Below are 12,895 nucleotides of genomic sequence, written 5' to 3' on the forward strand. Positions count from 1 at the left end.
ATATAATATGTAATGTATATATGTATACATGTATGTATATGTACATACCAAATATATATGTATATATACATATATTACATTAAGTCAATTCTAACACAATTGATTTATTCACTCTTATACTGATGAGCATTTAGACATTTACTTTGGATATTAGGAATAATGCTGACATGAACACTCTGGCTATGCCTCTTGGTTCATTCATATGTAAATTTCTGTTGGGTGTATATAGCTAGGAGTAGAATTGCCAGATCATATAGTCAACTTACTCATTTCTTCAACTTAATACCTAGTGCCAAATCATTTTTCATGGTGATTGTATAATATATACTTCTATTAAATCCTATTCCACATTTGGTATTGTTAGTCTCTTTAATTTTAGCCATTTTAGTGATGTGTCATTGTGGTTTTAATCTAGATGTAAATTTAATTTAATTTAATCTAAAGATATATAAACACAGCTAAGGATATAATCTAGGAAATTAAAGATGAATTGAGGCCCAAGGAATGAGCCTCGGTCCTCCAACATTAAGAGATCAGGAAGATGAGGAAAAGCCAGCAAAGTCACCTGCCTTGTGAGTGGCAGAACTGAATTTCAATATACTTCTATCCATCTTCGAAGTCCACGTTGTTTCAAAGATGCTGGGCTGCCTCAGAATTACACTCAAGGAAAATGCAAATAAGCTCAGAGAGGTGGATAATTTGTGTGCTTGTCACAGCAGAGTATTCAATGTAAAAATGTTTTCCATTTCCTTTTCTGTGATGAAGTAAGTGGAAGACATATTTTTTAAGGGCAGAAAAATATTAAAGGCTTTTGTGAAGTGGGTCTAAAGAGACGGTGAAAGCTGATATTAGATTTCTTAAGCTCTTTCATTATAACCAAGCAAGTAGAAAGGAGTGAGTATGTTAGCAAAAGGGGAAAAAAGCAGAAAGGAAAGCTCTTAACACTGGCAAAGAAGGTTTTGTGGCTTTTTTTTTTGTTTGACAGCAGCAACAATTTTGCCTATGAAATGGATCCTGCCTTCTTGATTTTAGAGTATCCTGAAATCAGGGAGAAGCTGTGACGTCTTGATTACAGTCTGGTCTTGTGATTGTCTACCGTCTCAGGGTTTCCTTTCCTTTCATTTTAGAATGGAGATTGTCAAAATTAAATCAGGGCCCAGGATGGTTTTCACCCTTAAAGGAAAAATACATGGAAGCTTGTGGTTGCTTCAGAGTTCAGAGTTGCAATCATCATCTAACTCAGTTTCTCTCAGTGTTAACCAAGAAACATTTGTTCATTGAGATGTTCATAAGCATTTTGGACTCAAAAATACAGGAGTGAACAAAGTTCTACAGGCTTATTTACTAAGGTTTCCCCAGAACATTTCACAAAATACTTTTCTTTCCCCCACTATGGGAAACCTTATTTTTCAGGAGCAGCTCACAGTTCTGGTGTCCAGTGGGAAATCCTTTGAGAAATAAAAGATGAGTTATTTTCAGTATCTTCTGTGTATTTTGTTGCCAGCTGTCTCTGTCCTTTGGCTTTCAATGAACATGCACTGCTCCTGACTCTACAGTATCTGCCTGACATGCAATTCCTTCTCATAACGCAGCATTTGCATCATACTTGTTCTTGCCTCTCTGCCAGGTTTTGGTCCCCAAACTTACTTTGGCCTCCTTGTGTTATTGAGCATCCTAAACATAGGGTGGGTTTATTCATCTTCAAATCTATTGTCACCAAAGACCATGTATGCTGGCTACATCTAGTTTCCTTCTTAGCTACAAACTACCAGGTGCTCACATACTTGTCACGTTTCTGTTGGTGCCCGTTTCTCTCTACATATGGTTCTTTATATCATAAAATTTTAGAATATTGCTTAGTTTTATTTCATTACATATGTCTGGCGTCTTACTCTCTGCATTTTCTCAAAGATGAAAGAAGAAAATTAAATTTATAAATATTTTTGAGAATTTACTGCCATAAGTTTCATGGGGGAGAAAAGACAATATAAAATCTATTTCCTATCCTGCAGGAATTTGCAATCAAGATGGGGAGATCAAATATAAAAAGGGTTACAAGCTAAATAAAAATGCGAGATTTAAGTAACATTTTAAGACCACAAACCAGATGCTGGAAGAACCTGTGTAATTGTGAGCAGTTATTAAGTGAATAATAGGAGGAATTTTAAGTGTAAGAGGAACTATGTCAGACTGGAGTAGACTGGGAAGACATTAAGGAACAGGAAACACTTCTGCATGTGGAAGGATGGATAAAACTGGATAAACTGAGAGAAAGGAGAGAGTTTATGTTGGGTAATTATATGGATAATACAGAGGAGAAGTCTCAAGAATTTGGAGGGACTAAAAGTAGAATAATTTGTCTAGAAGACAGAAACAAAGCTAGAAGGATAGTTCCAGTAGTCACGGGCCTTTTTAGGTCAGGGCATAGCTCACACTGAGAGAGGGGGAGAGAGAGCCAGAGAGATAAACACTGGCATAGAGAGAGATGAGAGAGAGAGTCCAACAAATCATATCATATCAAGGCCCACAGAGAATAACATTTCTGCAGCACCTCAGCCTTTGCAACCTCCGTTCTAAATCTTCCCACTTGTATTTCATCTGATGCCGTTGCCACGGTGTTCTTGACTTTCCAGTTCAATCTCTCACTGACCCCTCCTGACTCCCGATATTTGTCTCTGTTCCCTGGCCCCCAAATTTCTGTCCTCTCTGGCTTGACTCCTCTGTGCCATCCAACACAAAAGCGCTTCCTGTCTGACTAGCTTCGGGGATGCCTCCTTGATGACTAGTTGACATCTCAGACGTCACGAATTCTATGGGCTTTGGATGTCAGATCTTTGGCAATGGGTGAGCCACTGAAGACATTTGAGCAGGAGAAGAAAGAAGCAAAATGGAATCTCAGGACACTCGGCCTGACAGTGGTGTAAAGAGCAGAAAGTGGCGGGATGTGGTGGGTTAGAAACTATAGGAAGGGCTCAATTAGCTAAAATCTTTACAATTTCAAATAGCAGTTGTGCCTTTGTGCTTCTCAATAAGGAGTCTGATTTCTTCCGCTTAAAAAAATCTACACATGTGCAGCTTATTATTAGCTTTTCCTGCAGCCATTAAATTTGACTCTTTCCATTTAAACGTAGCTACTGTGGAGAACAAAGTAAACATCTTATTATTCAAAATTTATGAAAACAACACATATATTGGGAAAATTAATTTCAGTCCAGATTCATGCACAGGCATGCTCTGTTATAAACCACAGTCCCTCTAAGGAGGCCCTTTGCAGCTGTTGTAGCAGGCCAGGCGACTGTCCTTTAAGTCCTCATTGCTTTCTCTATCAGGCAGTGCTGTGTGTGTGTGTGTGATGGGTCAATTAGGATGAATAAAGGGATTGTTTACTAGGATAACTAGCAAGCCACTGTTATTATTGTCACTGAAATTACCACTCAAGAGATTAAAGCTGAAACCAATCAATATAACGATATAGAGAGCAAGAGTAGGCATAGAGCAGGTGGATATACAATACCATGTTTACAAAATTCAACCCAAACTGTATTTTCCTAGAACCCATCTAAAAGACCTTCTGCCATCACCCTCCCTTACCCTACTGATGTAAACTGCCATGGGTGAAGGTATGGAAGAGAAGAAGGAGGAAAGGAAGAAGGGAGGGAGGAACGACAGCAGGCAATAGATTTAATGAGGATGTAATATCTTGGGCACTGTAATTCACAGTTTTTATTTAGTATTTTCTAATATCATCTATCCAGCGACTCTGTAAGCTAATTTTAACTAACGTAATTTTTAACACGAGGCAAATGGAGACTCAAAGAGCTTACGTGACTTGTGCAAGGTCAAATACTGTTAACGACAAATAATTAAAAACAAAGTTATCCATTTATGTTACAAGCTTTATTTAGCGATTATTTTGTGCCAGGTTTTGTTATAAATACTCTACAAGTATGAGTCACCGCAGAGTTATTGTTGTTATCCCTGTTCTACAGATAAGAAAACGCAAGTCTGGATATCCTAGGATGTCCAAGCCTCTAGTTCACATTATTCTTTCATCATTTCTATGCTGAGGCCTCGTCCTGCAGATCACGGCAGATCTAGAACATAGGATGCTGAGTGGCATAGTGGATGGTGGTTAAGAGCCTGGGATCTGGGGGTGGCTAAGACTTGCACAGACATGACAGGTCTAGGTTCCTGAGCGAATTACTCACCCTCTTCAACCCTCACTTTTCTTGTTTGTAAATTAGGGACAATTGCCATGCCTATGCCACAGAGTTTTATGAGGATTCAATAAAATAATATACATAAAGCACTTAGAACAGGGACAGATGTATGTGAGACTCAAAAAATGTGGACTCTTATTTTGCTTTCATTGGGGGAAGCAATTGAAAGAGTAATAGTGTAGACAAAATAAAAACATTCCTCCTTGTGAGTGTCCACAGATTGATGCACACATACACTGACATCTTTCTTTCTCATTTTAAAGCGTATTAAGAGGAACTACGGAGTAATAAAATATCTAAGGTTTTCTTATCCATTCAATAGGTAACTACCCAAACAACACCTTCCCTATATGAGCAGTCTACTGAACCAAGCCCTCCTCGCATGACCACAATGTATCTAACTAGTTAAAGATCCTTGTTTAGTGTTTCACTGTCAGACCACAAATTTTCTATACAATCTCATTCCAGTTCAATTAATGATTTTTTCCTGGGATTCCTCTTACTCCCCTCCCAATGCAACATCCCCAGAAAAGCCACTTTCCTCAGCAAACTGCAGCATACTCCACCCTTCATGCATACTCTAGGGAGAATCGGGCACATACTGCTCTCCCTCCAGTACAATTGGCAGTGGCAGGATGCTGAAGCACCTCTGAGTGTGGAGATCAGAACAGGTTATATTCTGATGCTAATGCTATGGTATTAGTTGGAGCAGGGTTATGGCAGACAGAAAGGGCAGAAGAGATTACCTGGCACAGTTACCAGTAATGCCGCTTAACTGGTGCCTGCTGACAAACCGGAAGAGCAGATGGCACCTTAGGTGATGGTCATCAGAAAGCTGACATTTATGAGCAAAGCGTGAGTGATTGAGTTGAGATCATTGATGGGCTTTGCAAATAACAGCCAAATTCAGTGATGAGAGTCTCTTTCATGCACGTAAGCAATGCAGAGGACTGCCATCCATCAGTGCATACAGTCACAATTCCACCACACTGGAAAGACACACACACTCAAAAACAGTCACCATGAGCGGCCTAAACTCCAGTTAGGAGAGGAAGATTTTATACTGGTTTATGGGAGGCAGTATGATCTAATGGAAAAATCCATGATCCAGGAACTCAGGAGGCTTTTTGTCCCAATGCTACAGCTGAGCAGCTGAGCAACCTATGGTAGGTCCTCTTACTTCCTCATCCACGGTTTGCTTTGCTTTCAAAAATACCATGTGTACAACTCTATCTTTGCATGTACTCCATTGCATTAGAATTCTCTGTTTACACATCCTCTTTATCCAACTAGACAGGGCAGCTGTTGTATCTAATTCTTGGTAATAGTTCAGGGCCTTTCAGAGGTCTAGGCATGCACACATACCTACAAACACACACCAAATCCTCTATTCTCATTAATAAATAGACAGGGAAGGTATTTTCCATTTGTGACCTATAGTCCCTATCAATTACTCTGTAATAGACACACAAACACACACACAGGGACAGAGGGAGAGAGGACATTCTCCCGATGATGTATCAGCACCTAATAGACTTAAAAAATCCACCTGATGTATTTAATACCTTGTTTACTTTCTTCATTAGCATAATTCCAGGTTTTAATAATTTCTTATCATTACTGGGTTACTTGATTTTCTCAAGTTGAGAGGATTGTCATCACTTCCCTATGTGGTCAAGGCTCCTAGGTGTCCCTGAATGGACCAAAATGTATTATGTCTTTGGCACCCACATGTTGAAATGTTTGGTCAGAACTTCCCATGCTACCCTCTACCTGACCTAATAAGAGTAACACTCCTGTTGTTTGTACAACATTAAAATTTGTCAAGTATTTTGGTGTACATGATTTTGTCTGATGTCTAAAATATATCTATGAAGATTCAGCTAAAGTTAGATCTCAGGATCATTGTACCATCTCCTCAAGAAATAAAATAAAAACTCTTAGGGTGGGAAAACAAAAATAGCATAACCATTGAACTTAGATATATATGTGTAGGTACCCTGGGTTCATCATTTAATATCTCTGTGTCTCTGGGCATATTACTTTTTTCTGGGGGCCTCGGTTTTCTCATCTATAAAACTCAGACACTGATGCCTATCTCATAAGATGAAGGTGAGGAGTAAATGGAGGCCAGGTGAGTGGGATAGACCACTGGCCACTGGGACACCAGAGCGAATGTGTAAATGTAAGGAGCCCAGCAGCATGTGGGTAGTCAGGGACCAATACAAGTTCATTCACCTCCAACCTTTCTCTGATAAAGACATAGAGCTGTATTAACTCTTTTTTATCAATTTAAAATCTATAGAGTGCTTATAATCTTGGAAATATTGTCAGTCAACACATTTTACCTGAATTACACTTCCAATCATTCCTTGAGCAAGTAGATAGCAATTTACTTTTCCACTGAGCTTTACCTGGACCTCTCTCACTGACAGTCTTGCAGTGAGTGGTGATCTGCAGCATAATGAGGGTAGTGACAATTAAGGGTGAGAGCAGAAGACCCCTGAGTCTGGAAATCTTTTCAGTTTTCCCTTGTTTACTTTTTCTTTTGCCTTTGCAATTCAAAGGATTCAAATAACACATGCTTATGATGTGACAATTCTTCCATTTCATCAGATCCAAAGCCCTGTTAATGAGGTAAAACATGGAGCCTCAGGGACCTGAACAATGCCCTTGGTGATTCGCCTTATTTAATTCATCAGATAAAGGCTCGATTCTCTACCTGCTTATACCAGATCATTGATGTTGAAGGAATTGGTTTTGCACTGCTTTCTGTTTACCTCAGAAAATACTGTTGTTGCTTTATTTTATAAAATCCTGCTACACAAAACTCAGTGTATAAAAGAGACAAATTGCAGAGAAGAGAAGGGGGTGGGGCAGAGTAAGACTGCTTATTTTACAGACGAGCTTTCCCTTTACAAAAAGGGAAATCCATTGTGAAATGGATGCATTCTAATAAATTCTGAGTTCCCTAACACTTTTTATGTTTTCAGCTTATTTGTTTTCTTTTGTTTTAGTTTTCACAGTTTCCTACGATAGGTTTTAAGCAAATCTCAGGAGAGATTTTTCCAACTGCCCCTGCCCCAAAGACAGAGTTATCAAGATCCCTTCATGAAAAATGATAAGCCTCACATTCCCTTTTGTCTCTGCGTGCCCTGTTCCCTCTAAACTCTCCTCCTCTCCAACCCCGGCTTCCCCTATACTTTCCCTTCTCAACCGCAAGAAATCCTCCTCATCCTTTAACACACAATTCAAATATCATCTCTGCTGTGATGCCTTCTTAACTTTCACATGTGATTTCAGCCACCCCTTACGCTGAGCTTCCACAGCTCTTATGACAGAGGCTGCTATAAAGTTATCAGTCTGTAGTACTCGTTATATTTCCCCCATGAGATGGTGAGCTCCTAGAGGGCAAAGGTCACGTCTGGAATGGGAGTTAGGAAAAACAGCCTCTCCCTTCCCAATGACTTGCATAATATTTCATACATATTTCACACAACGACATGTCACCAAGATAATTCCAAGATGTGTCCTAGGGACTGGAGAAGAACATGGAGATCTCATCAGATATTTAGATACTTTCTCTACTTTTCTCATGAAATATGATGGAAAAACAACCTAGAGTTCGAAAGCTTGAGTTTCTTTCCAAATTCTTACTTACTTCTGAGTACTCTTGGATAAATCTCTTAACATTTCTGTGCTTTAGATGCCTCATCTGAACAGAGGGAATAGATGACCCACTCGTCTCCTTAAATTAGTTTATCCTCAAATAAGGTCACAAAACCGAATAGGTAAAATGTATTTTGGAAAGTAAGATATTATTATTATTGGATAAGATCTGCTGAATAATTTGAGTCTGCCCTGGAAGAACCAGATGTGAAAACAGGGAAAGCAGGCAGACACGAATCATGCTCTGTCCTTGAGAAACAGCCCTTTTATATCAAACTACAAAGATATGCAAAGGTCAATATTTAAAATAGTTAGGATTGTTTAGACTCCATGAAACTCTTAAACTATAGCTTTGAGATTTTGATTTTTTCTCTTTTTTTGAGAGAGGGGAAGGGATGGTAGGCAGTGGAACACAGTGAGATAGAAGGCTAAGAATGTGCCCAAGTTACATGAAATTCATTGAATAATGAGTCCAATTTTTACTTAGCTTACCCTGTGTACAAATTTGGGTGTGGTGGAAAAACGGCTTAAAAGGGGTCAGGAGGGCTGCATTCTAGCTGTGACTCTGCCCCTACTGTATGCATGGATTTGGCAAGCCCCTTCAACTCTCGGGGCCTCAGTTTCCACATCTTTCAAATAGAGTGGGGACTATTTCTTATTTATCCTGTTTTCTCAGCACTTATAGCATTCTTGGTTAATATTAGGTGTAGTGTTTAATTATATAAATACAACATAAACATATGGTTTTACTTATACAGAATATAAGTATTATGTATAATGTTTAATTATATTGATTTAAAGATTAAAAAGGAATAGATGTATAAATGAGGGTGTTAGTCTAGATGGTTTAGATCTCTTCGAAATATAACATTCAGGAAGTAGTGAATGCATTACCAACAGCCCTGTTTTCTTCTTAATAGTAAGTGGTGGAACTCTGTTCTTCTTCCCCAGGGTGTTAAACATAATGTAATGGAGTTAGATAAAACTCCACAGAACTCTATAAATTAATAACTCCTTGACCAGCCACAAATTGTTTCCCTAGGGCCTCAATTTTCCCATCTGTCAAATGGTGACACCTAATCAGGTTTTAGTGAGGATGAAAATAACCATGAAAACCATGTAACCTATATCTTCCACACAGTGGGTGCTTCATAAAGGTTCACTTCCTTCTTGTTTCCCTCTATAGCAACTACTACAGGGCCCGTGCATAGTGTATGCCCAATAACTTGATTGATTACTTGTGGTTTGAAGTTTCTCACACACAGTACATTTATTCACCTCATTTTTTAAATCTTACGGGAATTTCTGCTCCAGTAAATTAGTTTATCCTTTGCAAATCCTTTCAAAATCTCCTATTCATAAAAGTGTGTCTTAGTAAAATATGGAGAGAAAAAAAAAACCCTAATTTCTCAGTAAGCATAAAATCTCCAAGATTTTGTTCATTTAAAAATTATGGTCCCAGTAAATTGAGTTTCTCATTCATGTCCAAGGCTGACTCAGAACGGACCCAGAATAGGAAACAGATGATAGCTTGATCCATCTTCTTTAGTGTCTTCAGAACAGCAGACTTCTTGAAATCCCTTCATACAACCCACTATAATTGGCTTATACAATCTTTTCTCATAAGCACTGAAATTGTGGGTAGAAAAGTAAATTGCACCTCTATTGATCCAGATCTTCGACAATACAAAAAGTGGCTTTTTAATTTTTAAAAAACATTTTAGTTCATTTGAAAGCAAACATTTCAACCTTCAAAAGAAGGTTAATATGGAGAATCAGTGCTTGAATATTTACATACTGATAACACCAAATGAATCACAGGGGCAAAGTCCACGTGTAAGAAGTGATTCTATGGCTCTGATTCCAAAGACTTAGCCATAAGGAAGGCATTTTCCAGGCCTGGAATAATACTATGAACTATATTCTCTCTGAAGTAACAGCCAAGTAAGCTGTTTATAAAATCAGTGCAACTGAACTATTTACCCTTTTTTATTCTTAACCATCTCTGAGGTGAGCTGGTTACTCGTGTCTTTATCGCACTGGGAAAGTTTTGCTCAAGAATTTACTTATGAACTGGCTTCTTTTGTATAACATGCGGGTGAGACCAACCCACACCATTCTGCTGACCATAATGTGATGTTGAAAATTTCTAGCCTTTAGAATGGTGACAATGATGAGTCAGTACTAATAATACACGGAGGAAATCAAAATCATAGACATAATATCACCTCTAGGATAAGTATATTACAAAAAGATGCTCCTATCCCACACGTCTTCTCTCCAAGTTCCATTTCAATGGATTAAATGGTTACAAACTAGTCACTCTATTCCCACATCCCCCAAGCTCTTAGTGAAACAAGAAAATACCAAGCCAGTGAACAAAGGTAATACATGGGCACATTATGGGACTGTTGCAGGATCTCTCCGACTTCACAAGCTGCTGGTGGCATTTCTGTGAATGAATTAGTCTCTGCCTTTTTCTTAGATTTGTTTCTCTTTCTTCTATTTTATTCTCACATTGTTCTTCCTCATTGTGTCTGAATGACTATATTCTTTCAAAACTTAGTCTTATTTTATATGGATTGTTTTCTCTTTTTCCTTCCTCCATCCCTGCCTCTCTAATCCTCACCTATTTTGATTCTTTCCCCTTCAACCATTACATTAAAAAAAAAAAAAGGAAAGCTGTTAGAAAAATCCTCATTCATACACAGTTGTGAAGTTTTTCACTTCACGTTTCCTTTCTAGAAGAGATGACTAATTTTTCTCACTTTGACAAGCATTTAGTGATTGACCACATCCAGGTCCACCTATTTCTTTTCTTTGTATAGTAATCCCTTGTGGGTTTGTTTTTGAGGGGGGCGGTGTTGGGGATGTTCAATTTCGTGTCTTTTGCTATTTTCTAACCTCTTCACCTTTGCTGTTTTCTAAAGTCGCACTCTTTTTTCTTCTTTCTTTACTGATCAACTTCCTTATCACTTGTGGACCCACTACTAATGTTATCAGCTTTTTTTTGGGGGGGGATTCTTGTATCAAGAATGTTGGCCTCAACGTTGAATCTTTTTGTCAAGCAATAAAAATATTGAGTATTTTTGCTACTTTTCATCCACGCTAACTCTACCATTTCTTCTGTCTCTTGGCATCCCCAAAGATGTATCCTTCATGGGGGTCTTCTTTTATTTATATAAAAAGTTATATTTACCTGTTTATTTTCTGGCGATATCCATAATCCCAAGGTATCCAACATTTGTTCAGCCTCAAACACTACCTCATACCTATTTCTTTAATGTTATATTTGTCCTTTTCAGCCCCTGGAGAAACCCAACAACTGACAACTTCTGTTTTTTTATATATCAAGACAAATTAGCCAGTCTTTTCCTTCGTTAGCATCCCAGATTCCTTTATTCTTGTGTCTTTCTCTTTGAATTCAGTTAACCACAAAATTTGGTTTGAACATCCTGCACAGGTCCCACAATGCACACCATTCCTTAAATCCCTGTCACTTTCAAAACCCAACTTTCCTCTTGGCATTTCAAGCCCACGCATGCTATGTCAGATCACAGACAAGGAAAAGGAGACAGGAAGTCCCTAATCAAAGGAACAAACACAACAATCAGCACTGATAATCCTGCATGTGTGTCTGTGTTTGTATATGTGTGTTTCATTGAATATTCATAGCACTTCTGTCTTTGAGAACAGGAGCACATTTTTTTCTCATACCATGGCTACTTCATAAATATCATCTTATTATTTTTTAAAAAGATACATAAATTAAGATCAAACATCAAACGGCAGGAAATCAAAGGAAAAAAATCATCCTCTTCAAGTTCTTTATATCATCATTGGCCATCTCTCCATTCTCCTGATTCATCAGCAGCCCTTTAACAGTCCTTATACTTTTAAACATCCTGCCAGATACTTGGTGTTTAACTGCTACAGCCAGCTAACCCCTGAAAGCATCAGCATAATTATTATTATTATTATTATTATTATTATTATTATTATTATTCACTGTATAGAGTTGCCTCTACAGAGGTCCCTCCTTCCCCAGCATTTGATATTAAAACTTACCGCTTTTACCAACTCCCCCTGCTCCCAGCATTACCACCTTGTACTCTCTGGACCCGCCTGATGCGCTGCTGGGGGAGCAGCTGGCTTCGTTTTCTACCTCCATCTTACCCGAGGGACCGGAGGAGAAAAAAGAAGGAAAAAGTCGCCCGTGTCAGGTGCTTGCTCAGATATTAAGCAACTCTAAAACTGTGTCAAAAGAAAGGTTTAGTACGAGGTAAGAACCATCAGCGTCGAGCTGGCTGCTGGTCCTCTGCTCCAGCGGGTCTCATAGCAACCACTTCAATTGCTTCCAATAAAAATCTGGCTTTTACATCCCCCCCCTCCTTCCGATCCTTCACTCTTTCACGTCTCCCACGATTTCTCTCGCGCTCTCTCTCTGTCTCTCTGTCTGTCTCTCTCTCTGTTTTTCTTCCCCCTTCCCTCCTCTGTTTCTCCATTTCCCTTCCTCACTCTCTGTCTCTCTCCTTTCTCTGTCCTGCCCCCTGCACAGTCACAGCTGTTAGAGGCACACATATTTGGCCACCTTCCAGGCTGAGCTGCTAGAATGAACTGAATCTGAGACTTAGTAGAAGATGCTATGTCTCACAGGCTGACTTCTGTAGCTACAGCTTCAAAGACACTATTTTCTTTTAATCAGAGTCAATTAATTAAGAAAGATGTCTGTTGCTTATCTGCTTGCTTTTTATCACCATCTTCTTGCACAGTTCTCATTCCGGGAAAACGGATGTTACCAATTTAGAAGAAAAAACAAAACAGTAACTCAGGGCTCTTAAGGATGGGTCTTTAGTGTTATTGAAATAAAAGCTGGCTAGCAGGCATTGTGTCAGCTCATTTGACAGTTGCAGTTCTAACATAAGGAGGTATTTGAATTAGGTCATTGTCGTGTTTGGACATGGCTCATCCTTGTTTACTCTGGGTTATTAGGAACAACCTAAAAC

At 38.8% G+C, this 12,895-nt stretch overlaps 1 protein-coding gene across 2 annotated transcripts in view; it reads right to left on the reverse strand.

The window, feature by feature from the left end:
* The window catches only part of RIT2 (Ras like without CAAX 2), a 347,266-nt gene extending 334,837 nt beyond the window's left edge, over window positions 1-12,429 (reverse strand). For both annotated transcript variants that reach the window (XM_001497798.5, XM_070275631.1), the window contains exon 1: window positions 11,958-12,429. In XM_001497798.5, coding sequence (XP_001497848.1) covers window positions 11,958-12,060 — 103 coding nt within the window. In that variant the 5' untranslated portion in view covers window positions 12,061-12,429. The remainder of the gene's footprint in view (window positions 1-11,957) is intronic.
* Between the last annotated feature and the right edge of the window lie 466 nt (window positions 12,430-12,895).

The sequence above is a fragment of the Equus caballus genome, chromosome 8 (genome assembly GCF_041296265.1).
Source record: "Equus caballus isolate H_3958 breed thoroughbred chromosome 8, TB-T2T, whole genome shotgun sequence".
Taxonomy (NCBI): domain Eukaryota; kingdom Metazoa; phylum Chordata; class Mammalia; order Perissodactyla; family Equidae; genus Equus; species Equus caballus.